Source organism: Hippopotamus amphibius, chromosome 2 (assembly GCF_030028045.1).
Source record: "Hippopotamus amphibius kiboko isolate mHipAmp2 chromosome 2, mHipAmp2.hap2, whole genome shotgun sequence".
In the NCBI taxonomy this organism is placed as follows: Eukaryota; Metazoa; Chordata; class Mammalia; order Artiodactyla; family Hippopotamidae; genus Hippopotamus; species Hippopotamus amphibius.
The window spans coordinates 184,265,518-184,283,280 of record NC_080187.1 but is presented as its reverse complement, the minus strand read 5'-3'; the positions used below and the strand labels follow the sequence as shown (position 1 = coordinate 184,283,280).

At 36.0% G+C, this 17,763-nt stretch overlaps 1 protein-coding gene across 6 annotated transcripts in view; it reads right to left on the bottom strand.

The window, feature by feature from the left end:
* The window catches only part of KNL1 (kinetochore scaffold 1), a 53,914-nt gene that overhangs the window by 21,834 nt on the left and 14,317 nt on the right, over nucleotides 1–17,763 (bottom strand). For all 6 annotated transcript variants that reach the window (XR_009051526.1, XR_009051527.1, XM_057724244.1 and 3 more), the window contains 5 exons: nucleotides 11,536–11,588; nucleotides 11,256–11,289; nucleotides 9,228–9,265; nucleotides 7,007–7,059; nucleotides 684–5,765 (listed from right to left, as the gene is read on the bottom strand). Coding sequence is in view for 4 of the 6 variants with exons in the window: in XM_057724244.1 (XP_057580227.1) it covers nucleotides 684–5,765; nucleotides 7,007–7,059; nucleotides 9,228–9,265; nucleotides 11,256–11,289; nucleotides 11,536–11,588 (5,260 nt within the window). In the remaining 2 variants the exon portion in view is untranslated. The remainder of the gene's footprint in view (nucleotides 1–683; nucleotides 5,766–7,006; nucleotides 7,060–9,227; nucleotides 9,266–11,255; nucleotides 11,290–11,535; nucleotides 11,589–17,763) is intronic.

Below are 17,763 nucleotides of genomic sequence, written 5' to 3'. Positions count from 1 at the left end.
CAACCAAATGAACATGTCCTGACATACATTTCTCAGGCGGTTTCCAATTTCATGTCCAAGATGTTGCCTTTTTATCAATTACAACAAAGATATTTACAAATTGGTTAATTCATTAGCTCTACCTTTTCTCATACATTGTCACCTCAGGACATCTAAAAAGCTCAGATGTTGCAAAATAAAAAAAGAACCTACTATGACTTCAAAATCTCACTTACTTCACTTTGAGGTACTTGACGATCTAGGCATTCTCTCATCCTCAAAAGAAATGGACTCTCAGCTTCTATATATTTTCTTTAGCCAAGAAAATTCAGTCCAGCTTTTCTTTATGAAGTTTGCATAATAAAAAGCTTTTTACCCTCCAAATATTTTAACACTGAAGATGACTTGTCAAATGACATATACCCTGCCTAGATTATCATATGCCAATTCACCATGACAATCACTAGAAAGTGACAGAATATTTAGAATTACACATTTCAATATTAATTTTTGTAACTACTTTCCATTTCATTTTTTGTGACCATCTGTCACTTCAAATTGCTAGTCAATTAATTTCCTAAGATTCTACACAGGAATATTTCTCCAGTCCTATAACTGGAAATAATCAATTTCTTCTTACACAAGACTAAAATTCAAGGACATAGAAAAATCAAGAACATTTCTTAATTCAAGACAGAACTCACCTCTTGATCTTGTGCAGTATCATTAAACCCAATTTCACTTTTTCTGATTTTTTTCTCATTCTGAATATCATCTTCTTCTTCTTGTACCCATGTTCTTTTTTGGCTATTGCAGGTTTCTTCCATTTTATTTTCAGATGGTGAAATCTCTTTTTGGTATGTCTCAGTCAAAGCCTTTTCCTCAGTATCTATAATAGAGTCTGAAGAATTAATCTCACCAGGATATAAAGGAAGGTTTTCCTCATTTATATATTGAGATGGACTTAAGTTCAGTTTAGCTGCAACAAATTCGATGCCTGAATCCTTACTGGAGACTGGCTGAGTTTCTAATTGATTTAAATTAGTTGTGTCTGCTGGAATCTGCTTCAGGTCATCAGTACCAGTGACACTACAATTTCTCTTGTTTGGTAATCTGGGCAAAAATATTCCCAAAGAACATTTCCTCACTTTATCTTTTACAGTTGTCATTAATGGTACAGAGTTGATTTCAGCTCCATTATGAGAAGTTTTATCTTCATCTCTATCATCTTTAACACTGTTGGACACTATGTTAACATTATGTATTTCTGTAGCTTGCACTCTACTCATATCACTGTGTGCCTTATTTACTAATTCCAGTAATTGTTCTGGAGAAGGTGGTATATGAACTGGTTGGAAATCTAAAAATTCTTCAGCTTTTCCATTCAAAGTATTCAGATTTTGTTTGATACTACTAACAGTTGCAGCATTAGATGCAATTACAGGATCAGATGCTTCTCTAGGATTGATATCAGTTTGAATCACTTGCTTAGTCAAGCCTGAGTTACTGTGGAAACCTATAGCTGTATTACATTCAAATGTTTGAATATTTTTCTTCAGTTCTTTTTTACAGGCCATAGTAAACTGTTTCTCGTTATTGAGAATTGTGGAATTGTTTTCACATGTGGGTACAGAGGAATTTCCTCTAACAATATTTAAATTCTTATTTCCTGCTTTAGACAATATTGTTTCATCTTTACTGACGATACTCTGTCCTTGTTGAGGTAATGGAGGTTGCTGGGTTGACAGATGATGCTGAGAAGCAACACAAACATCACCAACAAAGGTTTTCTTTAAACTATGTTCTGCAGTATCAACAACAGCCTCCATCTGATCCTTTGGAAGCTTAAAAGATACTTGCTTTGAGTTAAGCTTAGTCATCTCCCCCAAATCTTCACCATATACTAAAGTTTCATTAGCTAATAGATTTGGGGGCTCCTCTTTGAGCTCTGTTAGGACACAGTCCAACTGTCCTTGGGAACTGGTCTGAACAACTTTTTCCTTTTCTAACAAAGAACAAGGAGCAGAAAAAGGCAGTCCCTCAGATTGCAAATAATATTCACTGGCTAAATTGTTTGCGTAAGGAAGATCATTTTGCACTGGGCAATGACTGGCTTTTACATCTTCATCTTTATCACATAAGGACACGACATTCCCCTCCAAATTATCAAAAAAGGAAACATTAGGTAAACAGGAATAATTATCACTGTATCCACAAATAGCAGCTGCAGGACTGCACGTAAAATCCACATTTCTTCTATCTGTACTATTTAAGTGACAGCTTTCAATTTTGCCTTTTTCCAATACACAGGCTTGGCCTACAGCTTTCATGACCGCTTCATCCACAGCAGTACTATGGAATTTGATTTCTCTCTCACCTTGACCCCCAGACAATGTATTAGTAGGAACAAAGGGTATCACATGATGCTTTTGCTCAGTGTGAAGAACAATTTTGTTTTCTACAGCCAGTGCTTGTTTTTTAGTGATTTCTTGAACAGAGCTACCATCCTTAGGAAAAGAAACACCTAAGGTTTTTCCTTTCGCTATTCCAAATTTAGGGCACTCTTGAAGTATTTTCTCAGTGGCTGGACAATCAATGAAAACTGTGTGGGACTTAGTAACTTCCAGATCACTGTGATTATCTACAAACATAACAGTTTTGTCCACAGGCCTAGTGGTTCTTTTATCTGGTGAGAGAGGTTTATATTCTAAGGCAGTTGTGTGACTTCTGGTGATCTCCATGTCATCCTGCCCACATGTATACAAAACAGTATTAGAAGTTCCTTCCAAAGGCACCAAACAGGAGTCCTCTCTAACTTCCAGGACACCTTTGTTATTTATTTCCACTGTACAACTCTGGATGACATCCATATCATTTTTATCATTCTCTGAAAATGCAATGGTCTTGTCATTTTTGAATCTAAGGCTTTTCCTTCTCTGACTTTTGCCGGATAGAGGTTCATTCAGAAATCCAGGCTTTTGTACATCTTTGTCATTTTTCCAAACTGTTGACTTAGACACTTCCATGTTATCATCAGCTGTAAATGCTACAGCTTTCTCTAAAGGATCACTATTAGACCATTCCCCCTGTAATGTTAGGTGGCTGACTTTTGTTACTGAATGATGACTTTCACCATTGTCTAGAAAGAAAACATTCTCCTCAGCAGGAGTAGGTGTCACTTTTGATTTTTCTAGGCTTTTTCTTTTGGGTAGTTCAAAGTTAGGTCTGTCTGGATGCACAGTTTTCTCCTTTGCTTGGTAGTCAATGAAAACAGTATGGCACTTTGTCATCTCTAGTTCATCATGATTATCTACAAACATTACAGTTTTGTCCACAGGCCTAGTAGTTACTTTATCTGGTGAGGAAGTTTTACATTCTATGGCAGTTGTGTGACTTCTGGTGACCTCCATGTCATCCTGCCCACATGTATACAAAACAGTTTTAGAAGTTCTTGCCAAAGGCACCAAATGGGAATCATGTTCATCTAGTAAAGGTCTATGATTTATTTCCACTGTATAACTCTTGGTGATATCCATATCATTCTCATCACCCTCTGAAAATACAAGAGTCTTATCAATTTTTAGTCTGCCAAGACTTTTCCTTCCACAAATTTTGACGTCTTGCTTTTTATTCAGCATTCCAGTTTTCTGTACACTTTTGTCCTCTAACACATCTCTGATATCATTAGGAATAAATACTCCAGTTTTTTCTATAGGACTTTCATTACATTTTTCAACTTTCACAGCTTTCTGTCTGTTTACTGTTGTTAGTTGGTTGTTAGTGTTTTCTAAATTAGTCTTACCTAGTTCTAGTACTTCAGAAGGACCAAATCCAATGACAACAGTGTGACTCTTGGTTAGATCCATATTTTGCTCCTTCTCTAAACAAGTAATTATCTTGTCATGAGAACAGTCAGGCATGGGATTGCCTAAACTTTTCCTCAGTGGCTCAGGCAGTTTAGAATTCTGGTCTGGTACAGATTTCACTGTTTGACTGTTAACAGCAGTATTATGATTTCTCATGGCAGACTGTCCTCCAGATGAAAATAATGGCTTTGTAGTAGGAAACAAAGATTGCTCACAAGGAACTGTATTTCTATTATTTCCCAGTGGTACTTGTTTATCAAGATCTCCATGAGAGTATACTATACTATGGCTTGTTGCTATGTCCTGGTTAATATTAGATGACTGAAGAGAATCTTTACCAAGATAGGGTGAAATATTCAAAACTTGATCTTTTTCTTTGTCCCAGGTGTCAGCTGAGATGTTTTTAGATATTATGTTTGGTTGTCGGGACGGCTGAACACAACCTTTCATCATTTCTTCCCATTCATCTGAAGGGCTTTTGCTGTGAGAGTGAGATTTACTGGTATTCTCAGATGCTAGATTGTAAGATGCAAGAGGAGACTGACTTCCTAAATTAGCTATGTGACTTTTAGTCAAATCCATATCTTCATCTGTGAAGATTTCAGTCCTTTTGTCGGTCAATGAAATAAATGAAGGATTTTCCAGGCTCTGCTGTAATCTTTCCTTAGATACATGGGGAACTGAGCTATAACTTATATTCATTTTCCCATCCTCTGACACGATTATGTGATTTTGGATCATCATTTCTTTTTCAGATACCAGTGCAGCTGCTATCTGTACATTTGTCTGAACTTGTTTAAAAATTTGATTATCTATTGCAATTGTGTGACTCTTGGTAATGTCCATACTACCTTCTCCTGAATAAATAGTTTTCTCTCTGAGAAGAGAGATGGCATCTGTTTTGGGATACATTTTAGAATAATTACTGTCATGCTTCAGCAAACTTTTCTCCTCTCTCATACTTGAGAGACACTTGGTCAGTTCCATGGCATCATTACAACTAGAATAGAAAAATGTCTTATAATCTTGAATAGCTGGACTGGTAGATTCTGGGGTCATGGCCAATGTTCTGATATCCTGGTTGGAAGTCTGTGTGACTGTTTGACTTTCTGTCCCTGTAACATGACTTCTAGTAATATGTACGTCATCTTCAGGGTTTAAGGAAGGGTCTTGAAAAGCAGTGTTCAGTTTATCCTTAAAGACTGTCTTCTGTCCTAGTGCGTTAGTTTCACAATCTGTTGAAATATCCACCATGACATTCTGAGTCTGATTTTCTATTTCAGACAGATTATCTGCTGAAGGTAACTTCTGTATAGTGTGGTTAATTGTCAAGTCCATAAAGTCATTGCCATAAATTGTACTATCATCACCTTTAAATTCCCTTAAGCTGGCCTCACTGGATGTGGGAACCAAAGTCTGAATATTGGCTGTATGACACTGGGTAAAATTCATCCCATCATCTTGTTCTCTAAAGAGTCTAGTCATATTATTGCTATTTTCATCTACACTAAGAGATACATGCATTTGATGTAGAGAAGAGGCCCTATTTGATTTTTTGGAATGAACAGGCATCTCAGAATTTTCTTTATCAGGTCCTGTAAAAGGAGAAGCATTCGATTTTCCTGTTTTCAATCTTTTTATGAAGTCATTGAAATTTATTTTCTTTTCTGAAGAAGCATTTTGATCCATGGAAAAATTTAATTCTCTCTTCATTTCTGCATCCTCAGTGTGAAGTTTTAAGTTAGCCAGAAATGATGTAGTATCTATCTTGGTGGACTTTTCACTTTTGGTACAATCTAAAAGGCCTTTGGTAATCATCACAGTGTGACTTGCTGTCAGGTCCATCTGGTTTTCATCTGAAAAGATGACTGTCTGGTCATTCGCATGTTTCCTTTCACGGTTGTATTCTGTAACTGAAATCTACAACAAAAGCAAAATGTAACGTCAGATCAAATGCAAACTTCTAAAAAGGTATCTTATAACATGTACTATGTAGAAAGAGTACTGGGATTTCCCTGGTGGCCCAGTGGTAAAGAATCCGCCTTCCCATGCAGGGGATGAGAGTTCAATCGCTGGTCAGGGAACTAAGATACCACATGCCGCAGGGCAACTAAGCCTGCGCACCACAACTACTGAGTTTGCAGACCTCAATTAGAGAGCCTGTGTGCCGCAAACTACAGAGCCCACATGCTCTGGAACCTGCACGCCACAACTACAGAGCCCACATGCCCTGGAGCCTGTGTGCCACAACTAGAGAAAGAAAATCTGCATACCACAACTAAAGAGAAGCCCATGTGCCACAACTAAAGGGCCTGCAATGAAGAGCTTGCATGCCTCAATGAAGATCCCATGTGCCGAAACTAAGACCCAATGCAGCCAAAAATAAATAAATAAAATTTTTAAAAAGAAAGAGTTTTATATAAACAATTCTAAATGGTGGTTTCATGATATATGGGTTTGTTTGAATCAATCGTGTGGTGTGTAGCACATAATTTGTTATTAAAATTTTTTTCTAAAGTCTGAATACTTTTAGTGTTTCTGAACAAATTAAAAGTTAAGGTTAATTATACACCCACTAGACTGACCAAAAAATGAAAAGACTTACAATACCAAATGTAACTATAATGAAAATTCTAATTATTATATTAGATAGGTCATTCTCATTCTAAGTAAAAAAGACTTGGAAGGAATAAATGCATGATGGCTAGCTTATAGTACACTCTATACTCTTGGGGGTTGAGTTGTCTTTGAATGCAGTGGTTTTACTTGTAAAGACATGGTCTAACTCTTTACTACTCAAAGTATGGTCTGTGGACCAGTATATTAGTATCATCTAGGAGACTGTTAGAAGTACAGAATTTCAGGACCTACCCCAGATATGCTGGATAAGAATCTATATTTTAAAAAAATCCTGAGATGATTCATATGCCCATTAAAGTTGAGAAGTCCTGATATAATTAACGTATTTCCCTATTATTTAAACTGGCAGTGATATAACTATACTTAGTTAACTGCAAAGGTAGGTAGCTTTTCCAGTCTGTGTTGGTCCATTTTGGTAAGTAATCCCTAAATTATATCAACTAACATTATATTTTTTGTGTTTTAAAAATTTTAACTATCAAAGAAGATTAAAATATTAAGGCACTTGCATGAACTTATACCTCTCTCTGGGGCACCTGGGTCTGAATGGGAGCACAAAGCAATGTGTTCATCCCTATTGAATAAAAAGAAAAACCATAGTCAATGACAAACATATATATCACCAAGAGCCTGATTTTCCTTTTCTTAGGAGTTTCATCAGTTACAAACATTTATAAAGTTTTTTCAGTTACTAAGTCCTTCCTAAATTTCACTGAGACTATAAATTGTCCCATTTTAGAGACAGATCAGTGATTACTGTATTCTCTGAGTGACTGAAATATTTTTAGAATGTGGTAGAGATTTTTAAAGGTGGGATTCTAAAGGTGGAAAGTATGGACTACTTTTTTTCCTCCTTCACTTCTCCATTTTTATTTCCTGGATAGTAGAAGTTACATAGTAAAGAGTACCAACCGATAAGACCAAAATGTTAGGTAAGATTTTGAAGCATCTTTTATTCTATGTTAAGGAATCTAGACGTTCCCAGGATGAGATGTGTATTTTATAAAAATAATTCAAGAGACGTAGAAGAAAGTAGATTCAAAAGAAGAGGAACCAATGAGGAAGCCACTCGGATAGTTCAGATAAAACATGTTGAGAGTGTGTGTCAGGGCAAAAGACAATAAGAATGGAAATAAGAGATTAGACTCAAGACATCCTAGAACTGAAATAGAAAGGTTTAGGTAACAAACTGGTTGTTGGAAATAAGGAATGGATTGAAGATAAATAAATATAATAAAACAAAAAATACACTTAAAAATGCTTAAGTTTAAAGGCAAATTTTTAGAATATTTTAAAGAGTTTATGGCAACCCTGACTGAACATGATGAAGTAATTATGAGCTTTTTATTAAAGCCTCATTTACATATCAAGCTTCCATTCTTGTCATTTATTTAACAAATATTGGTTCAGAACCTATTATGTGCCCCAAAACTCAACTATATACTAAAGCACAAAGAACAAGGCAAAATTTCCGGACTCAAAGAGTTCCCAGTTTAAGAGAGCCAAAAGTAAACACTTGAAATACAGTATGATAAATTCTACAATAGACAGTAAAAGGAGTGTTGTGAGAGCACAAAACAGAGACTAACTCCTTGGTTTTGTCAGAGAAGGCTTAATTTAAGTCAGTATTACTTAATGTATGGTGCCAGACTGTAAACTGCTTATTATCAATTAATTCATTTTGAGATAAGGAGCTTGCAGCTGATGTAAAATTCCTTTCATCAGTAAAGCTTTGCTAAGAAAAAAATGTCAGTAACTAAACAGTAGCTTACTGCCATAGTTGATTTACATTCTAGTGCAAGTTCCTTTTCAGTCATGGACTGTAACAGTTTGTGGACTGGCTACTTTGAACAGCACTAAAGTTAAGCTCAGTGAAAAGCTAAGTTAAGTGAAAGATGAGAAGACTGTTAGGCAAACTGGAGTAGGAAGATCACTTTAGGTAGAGGAAATAGCATTTACCAATGGACAGAGGCAGGAGAAAAGTCCACATGGGAACATGCAAGCAGTTATTCATGCACTAGAGTACAGGATGCCTATAAAGTTGGAGAAAAAAACAAGCCAAATTATAAAACACTTTCTAAGTTTATGCTAATGAGTGTGGGTTGTATCCTGTAAGTAAAACAGTGTCACTGAACAATTTTTTAAGCTGGGAGGTAACATGATAAGATTTAGAAATATGTAGAATGGATTAGAAGGATAAGAAACTAAATACTATAGCCAAAGAAAGAACACTGAGGACTTAAATTCAAATACTGGCAAGAAGGAACAAAGAATAAGTAACAGATGGGTAAGATATTTTGACAGAATTGAAAGAGAATAGGGCCTGGGGAATTCCCTGGTTGTCCAGTGGTTAGGACTCTGTGCTTTCACTGCAGGGGGCCCAGGTTTGATCCCTGGTCTGGGAACTGGATCCCACAAGCTGCATGGCCAGGGGAAAAATAAGAAAGAGAAAAAGAAAAAGAAAGAGAATAGGGCCAAATAGATATAGGGAAAGGAGGAAAAGGTAAAAAATGACTCAATTCCTAACTTGAGTGAATGACTGAGTGGGAGTTGAAGATAGAGAACAAGAGGAACAGCAGGTTTCAGAGAAATATGTTTGTGAAATTTTAAATGAAAGATTTTGTGTAAGGATGAACACTTTCTCTACATTTTTTTCTTCATGGTTCTCTTACATATTACTTTTCAAGGAATCTAGATGGAGAGAAAATCGTATGATAAGAAAAGTATTATGATCATACTCACCAGTTATCTCACAGTAGTTATCTTCTGGATTCTTATTCCTAAAAATTAAACAATAATTTAAAAATCTATACTACAGACAATTATCAAGAATCACAACAGTTAAAAGAGTAGGTAGAGAAAAGGTTTTCATAGGGTGACTGGCAGAAAACTCCAAAGACATCTTTAAAAAACGACTCATCTAATACTTGCAGAAAAAATTACACAGCAATTAAAGGACCTTACCATTAAATTTTTTTTTTGCAGATATCTAAATTTCAAGAACATTATAAAAATATGCTTAATACATGCCACTTGCTTATATTTTTAGATTTTTATTTAAAAAAAATTTTATTTTGGCCATGCCGTGCATCTTGTGGGATCTTAGTTCTCCAACCAGGGATCCAATCTGGGCTCCCTGCTGTGGAAGCACAGAGTGCTAACCACTGGACAACCAGGGAATTCTCCATTTTTTTTTTTTTAAAGAATAACCTGTAAAGCAACTCATTTCCTAGAAATTTACCTTTAAAAGAAAAAAGGTAAAGGACTTCCCTGGTGGTCCAGTGGTTAAGACTCTGAACTCTCAGTGCAGGGAGCCCAGGTTTGATCCCTGGTCAGGGAACTAGATTCCACATGCCACAACTAAGACTTGACACAGCCGAATTAATTAATTTAAAAAAAAGGTAACAACCCAAAATGTCCATCAATAGGGAGGAGACATACAACAGATTATAATAGACAGGTAGATCTATATGTAACAACATGGAAAGTGCCACAAGACACTGAGTGATCCCATTTCTGTCTTGTTTAAAAAAAGAAAAGTTAAACATGCACTTGGATATACATATAACATTTCTGGAAGGATATTAGCAGCGGTTATCTGTGAGGAGCCTAACTAAGCAATATGGCCTAGAGATTTTTCTGTGTCAGTATATAAAGAGACTCTTTTTTTTCCCAGCTCAACACTAGTCAATTACATGGAAAAACTGTAATTTATTTAACCAGTCTCTTACTGATGGACCTTCGGGATCTTCTGCATCTTTTACTATTAAAATAAATGCTATAGTGAATAACTTTATTTATTCATCATTCCACACATTTACAAGTGTATTGGTAAGAAAAATCCCCCGACATGAAATCTCTGAGCCATAGAGCATGTGCATTTAAAATTTTGAATGATATTGCCAATTGCCTTCTACAATATATACCCACGAGCAATGAGAAACTTTACCTATAGTCTTGATTAGATGAAAAATTATATCTCAATATAGTCTGTATTTCTCTCATGATGAAGATAAGCATCTTTTCATTTGTTAAGCTCTACTACGTAATTTTTGTATTAATATTACAATAAGAGGACTTCCTAGGTGGCGCAGTGGTAAAGAATCTGCCTGCCAATGTAGGGCACACAGGTTCGAGCCCTGCCCTGGGAAGATTCCACATGCCATGGAGCAACTAAGCCCATGTGCCACAACTATTGAGCCTGTGCTCTAGAGCTCGTGAGCCACAACTATTGAGCCCATGTGCCGCAACTACTGAAGCCCACGTGCCTAGGGCCTGTGCTCCACAAGAGAAGCCACTATAATGAGGAGCCTGCGCACCACAATGAAGAGTAGCCCCCGCTTGCAGCAACTAGAGAAAGCCCGTGGGCAGCAATGAAGACCCAACGCAGCCAATAAATAAATAAAATAAATAATTAATTAAAAAAATATTATAAGAAAAACTAATTTAATGAAAAAAATCTGAAGACTTGGTATTTATTGTTTTGTACTAGCTGATGTATTTAAGGATTTATATATGAAAGTAGACTGTTTCATCCCTCTTAATATAAGCTGTACAATTCACATATTTATCAGCTATAGCAGTATATTACATTATGCAAAGAATTTGTTTTGTGAATTAATTCTAAGTATTCCACAAAAGGGAATAAAAATAAAAAACAGAAAGAATATTAACTTAAAAAACACTTCATTTAATAGGAATAAACAACTTTGAAGTTGTTTATAACAACTTCAATTGATGTATAATTTACATCACATTTTTTTTACTTACTGCATAACTAGGACATTTCCTCCTGCTTCTGTTTCTATAAATAGAGAAAAGATAAAAGTTTTTCAATAATACACTGATAAAACATTAGAAAAACTGCATAAGGACATTAACAACAATAAAAAAAATACTAATGACGCACCTCACATTCTGTCCCCCACTACTCAAGTTATACTTTTTAAGCAATAAGATGGATATTAAGTTATACCAATTATCTGGTTAGATAACCACAGCATAATTACATAGAAAACAGATTTAGCAGGGATTACAGTAACAAGTTTACCTGAAATTTCTGACTTTTCCACTATTTTCATATGAGACTCTGATTGGAATACTCTAGAAAAGAAAAATAAAGATTACCAAAAATCTGCAATTTTTTTGTGTGGCTGTGCTGTACGGCTTGTGGGATCTTAGTTCCCTAAACTCAGGCCATGGCAGTGAAAGCCCGAATCCTAACCACTAGGCCACGTGGGAACTCCCGAAAATCTGCAAGTTTTAATTAGAACACTATGACGTTAATTTATAGTCTGTTTTGAGACAGGTAAAGTAAAGCTTTCTGACTGATTTTATAGAAAAACCAAGTAAGAGTAGCATACAAGAAAATGTATAGGCCAATCTCACATATGAATATTAGTGCAGAAATCCCCAAATGTTAGCAACCTGCCTCTAACAATGTTTTTATTTATGTATATATATATATTCACTTATTTGGCTATGTTGGGTCTTTGTTGCTGCATGTGGGCTTTCTCTAGTTGCAGTCGGTGCTCGGGCCTCTCATTGCAGTGGCTTCTCTTGTTGTGGAACACGGGCTCTAGGGTGTGTGGGCTTCAGTAGCTGTGGTGCACGGGCTTAGTTGCTCCGCGGCATGTGGGATCTTCCCAGACCAGGGATTGAACCCATGTCTCCTGCATTGGCAGGCGGATTCTTAACCATGCGACACCAAGGAAGTCCCTCTAGCAATGTTTTTGTTTGGCTGTGCCTTGTGGCATGCAGGATCTTAGTGCCCTGACCAAGGACCGAACCCGTATCCCCTGCAGTAGAAGTGCAGAGTTCTAACTACTGGACCACCAGGGAATTCCCTAGCAATGTTTTAAAAGAATATTTTATGACTAAATTGGATTTATCCCAGGAATGATAGATAATTCAACATCCAAAAATTTATTTTATCATATTAAAAATTAAACTAGGAAAAACTCTATAGTTATTTTAATAGATGCTCTAAAAGCATTTATAAAATCCAATACCCATTCTTGTTTAAAAAACAAAACAAAAATCTGCAACAATAATTAGTTAAATTTACCCAACAATCCAGGGAGAATAGGTGTACTGATTTTAACAAATGTAAACTGGCTGAGCTACCCTATTAAAAAATGGCTATTGACTAAATTTTTTAAAATTTTAAACTCAATCTACAACCTATAAGGTAAAATTTAAAATTTTCACAGCTAAAAAATTATCTATAGACAAACAACAGAGAAGTAAAGATAATTATGAAGTTATCCAACACATTAAGTTTCATCACAAAAAAGTATTAGAACTAAACAAGGTTGCTATCATACAATAAGAGGAAAGTTATCAATGAAAACTAACAATGAATAACCCAAATTACATGTAAATAAAAAAAAGTCAGAGGAAAAATATGAAAGAAATATAAAGAAAAAAATGCAGAAATATATTTAGATGCCTCAAGATCCAAATTTTAGAACACCACATATTAGGTAGGCAAAGAGTAAGTTGTAAATGTATATAATTAATAAAGCACATTTAGCAAACATATAGAGACACCTAACCGAAAGGGCAAAATAATTTCTTCCTCCATATCTATGCTTCTGTATATTTATTTTAATTATGGTTGTTCCTTGCTCTCTCATTTTTTTCAACCTACATAGTATCTGTAATATAGGGAAAGCTTTCAAAGGTACAATCTGTCGCAAAAATTATTTATGAACCAAGAGAGACACATGCTTTAATAACACAAATTTAGAGGGTTCAACCACGCAAAAACTTTAAAATATTTTCTTCAATATTGTCTAGGTAGATGAGGAAATAAAAAATGAAACACTTCAAAATGAGAAGAAAAAAGCATAAGTGAACAAAATGTAGAAAAAAGAGTAATAACAAATAAAGTACAAATTAAAATAACCAAGATAACAGTAAAATCAATCAAATCAGCCAAAATTAAGTATTAAAATCTAATCTTTACAGTGTATTGGGAAAAACAATATATTACTAGAGGCACTAAAACCAGTAACAAAATGTAATAATGAAAGTAATCGCTTCTTCTTTTAAGCCTGGCAATTCTACTTTGGGGACTATAATCCCAAGGAAGTAACTCAAAAGAAAAAAGGTAATTTACACAAAAACATCTAACACAGCACAAGGAACAATCAAATGCTTAACAGGAAATTTAAAATAGTTATTTTTACATTAACATTAATATTCCTAAAGAAAACATGTGAGAGAATTCTCTGGCAGTCCAGTGGTTAGGACTCAGTGCTTTCGTTGCTGTAGCCTGGGTTCAATTCCTAGTCAGGGAACTAAGATCCTGCAAGCCAGTGGTGCAGCCAAAAAACCAAAACAAACAAAAACCAGCATGTGAAGGAAAAGTTAATCTGAAACAAAGGGGAGAAAATGAGTTATTAAATTAAACCTTGGTCATTCAAGGAGTATACAGTGAATATACAGACAGAAACATGCAGGTCTTGCAATAGGTGTGTATGTATCTACTGTGGAAATGGATTCATTAGCCTGGTGCCATTAAACATTCTGAATCATTCAAATAACTAATAGTTCAGATTCCATGATCAGCAAGCCATATTCCATGATAATTTACTTTCTTAGGTAGAATGCCTATAAGGAATGTAATGATCTACTCAAATAAGGGTTCTGACTCATTTGATTGGTTTCTCATGATATATTTAGTAGTAGCACTCTTATTTATACACAAATCTCTAGTGAATCTGGTTTGTAGAAGCTCATCTCTAAGAGACTGACCCATTTTTGGTATAGAAAAAAACAATACAGAGTCTGAAAAGCCAAGGGCAAGATCTAGGAACACAGTGGCAACTTCACCAAGGAATACACAACCTAGGGAAGTCTACTGGCAGGCAATAGCTAGCCTTCCCTGATAATACCAAATCTTATTACATCTTTCCTGCCCCCCAACCCCAGAATTCAATACATATGAAATACTGACAACTCATGTTTATCCAGAAAGACATTAATTGATTTATGGATAAAAGTTGGATAGAAAAGAGCTGTAAAACAATTAAAATTACTATCAATCAACAACAACAAATTTATATTTCAGAAGGCACCTACTGTTTGGAACTACTCAGTAAAAGAAAGATGTCACACACTATTTGATGCTAACTGGGAAACCCATTCTTCACCCCTTACCAACATCTACTTACTACTCCTCTAAGGAAAAGAAGAAAACATGTTCCCAATAGCCCCACAAATGAAATCCTGGGCAACTATAAACTTATCCTAATGCAAAATCATGTTTTAGATGGCAATTACAGAACTGAATTTCTTTAACCTGTCTGATCCTAAAGGTTTGTTAACATAAAGAACTTGGAGACTTCCCTGGTGGCGCAGTGGTTAAGAATATGCCTGCCAATGCAGGGGACACAGGTTCGATCCCTAGTCTGGGAAGATCCCACATGCCACAGAGCAACTAAGCCTGTGAGCCACAACTACTGAGTCTGTGCTCCAGAGCCCACGAGCGCAACTACTGAAGCCCATGCACCAACTACTGAAGCCTGTGCTCTGCAACAATGCTCTGCAACAAAGAGTAGCCCCTGCTTGCCTCAACTAAAAAAAGGCCATAGACCCAATGCAGCCAAAAAACAATAAATAGAGTAAATAAAGTTCTCTTAAAGAACTGGAGGAGAGAGACAAACAAATAAGGGATGGAAAACGATGTAGATCAAAGCCAGGACTTCCCTAGGAAGATTTCTGGACATGAAACAATCAAGCCTCATCCTAAAATGTTTAAATTCAAGGTTAAATTGATCTAGGAGCTCACCTCACAAAAGGCCAAGTTAAAGCAGTCTGAGTTAAATAAAATTTGAAAGAGGTGATATTATGTAGACAGTCTGTCTTTATGATAGCTAAAAAGAGGGCCTGTTTACAAAACGATAGCTTACCCTGGAATACCACCACATCTCCTCCCCCTTCACAGAAATGTCTTGAAAATAGCTGGTTCAGGAAAATCCAACCCATTCAGTGATGAGTAAAAAGCATACAATCCATAAAGATGCCATAAGATTAAAAGAAAGCAAAACATAACAAATTATTAACATAAGAAAAACACTCAGAAAAATGCTGTCCTAGAGAAAACGAAAATTGCACGCACACAGTTTGCTATGCATTTAAAAAGCATAACAAAGCAACCATCTCTATGAAAGACAGAAATGAAAGCAGAGGGACTTCCCTAGTGGTCCAGTGGATAAGCCTTCACACTCCCAATGCAGGGGGCCTGGGCTCAATTCCTGAATGGAAAACTAGATCCCAGATGCATGCAGCAATTAAAAGTTTGCATATGGACACCAAGTGGGGAAAGCGGGGAGGGTTGGGGGGGAATGAATTGGGAGATTGGGATACCAAATAGTACACTCTAAATATATGCAGTTTGTTGTCTGTTAACTGTATCTCAATAAAAGTTCTTTAAAAAAAAGAGTTTCATGCTGCAACGAGGATCTCACATGCTGCTGTTAAGACCCAGAACAGTCAAAATAATAAATAAATAATAAATAAATAATAAATAATAATGTTTTTAACAAGAGACAAAAGCAGAAATACAACTCAAAGAAGAGATAGTTAGAAATTAGGAAATGACACACAAATAGATTAAACTAATGAAAGAAGCAAAAAATAATAATAATAATCACAGAATGAAGGCAAAACTGGAAGAGACACAAGGGTGAATAAATATCTTGGAAAATACGGTAAAGGACATGAAAAAAATTTTAACTGAACAAAGTAAAAGAAAATAAAAAGAATTAAGAGAGAATATAATACAGAAGAAAAGCAAAGAATATAAACATAATTTGCATTTATAAATTAGTGCATCCCTAAAGAAATTTAAATAATGGAATAGAAAAAAATATTTAAAGGGTTAATTCAAGATTCAAGACCCAAAACATGGACTTCCTAGGTGGCGCAGTGGTTAAGAATCCGCCTGCCAATGCAGGGGACATGGGTTTGATCCCTGCCTCAGGAAGATACTACATGCCATGAAGCAGCTAAGCCCGTGTGCCACAACTATTGAGCCTGCATTCTAGAGCCCATGAGCCACAACTATTGAGCCCATGTGCCGCAACTACTGAAGCCCACACGCCTAGAGGCTGTGCTCTGCAATCAGAGAAGCCACCACAATGAGGAGCCCACACACCACAATGAAGAGTAGCCCCCTGCTTGCCACAGCTAGAGAAAGCCCGTGTGCAGCAACAAAGACCCAACACTGCCAATAAATAAATAAATAAATTTATATATAAAAAAAGACCCCAAACAGTCAAAATGAAGATGTATCCTAGTAAAGTCAATAAACTTCAAAGATAAAGAAAAAAAAAACCTGTTAAGTAGCCTATCAAAAAGATCCAGTCATAACAAAAAAAAAAAGATCCAGTCATTTGTGAGGGAGAAAAAATCATGCTTTCCTCAGATTTGTTCATAGAAACATTCAATGCCAGAAGACAACAGAACCATATTAACAAGTTCCTTAAAGAAAATGTGGCACTTCCTAGGTGGTGCAGTGGTTAAGAATCTGCCTGCCAGTGCAGGGGACACGGGTTCGATCCCTGCTCCAGGAAGATCCCACATGCCACAGAGCAACTAAGCCTGTGCGCCACAACTATTGAGCCTGCGCTTTAGAGCCCGTGAGCCACAAGCCCATGTGCTGCAACTGCCCACTTTAGAGCCCGAGCCACAACTATTGAGCCCATGTGCTGCAACTACTGAAGCCCACGTGCATAGAGCCCATGCTCCAAACAAGAGAAGCCACAGCAATGAGGAGCCCGTGCACCACAACAAAGAGTAGCCCCCACTCACTGCAACTAAAGAAAGCTCGCACACAGCAAAAAAGACCCAACACAGCCAATAAAATAAATAAATAAATTTATATATAAAAAAAGAAAATGTGAACTGAAGATTCATATCCAGCTAAATCTTCAAGTATAAAGGCTATAACTAACAGTTTTGAACATCCAAGAACTCAGGGAATATTGTTTCAATGAACACTTCTTGGGAAAACATAAGAGAAAAAAGCCTCAGTCAACCAAGAGATGATTAGGGCAACTATAGTAGTAAAACTGATGTGAATATTTAAATATATATAATAGAATTAAGAAACCAATGTAACAGATGCCCTAATGTCAAATACCCAGAGAGAGAGAGAGAGATGAGAGAGAGGGAGAAAGAGATGATACAACCTAAAAAAAAAAAAAAAAAATTGGAAAGGGAATTAGGAGGGAGAGAAAAAGAGAGAAAGAAGTAGGCCAATTACCTC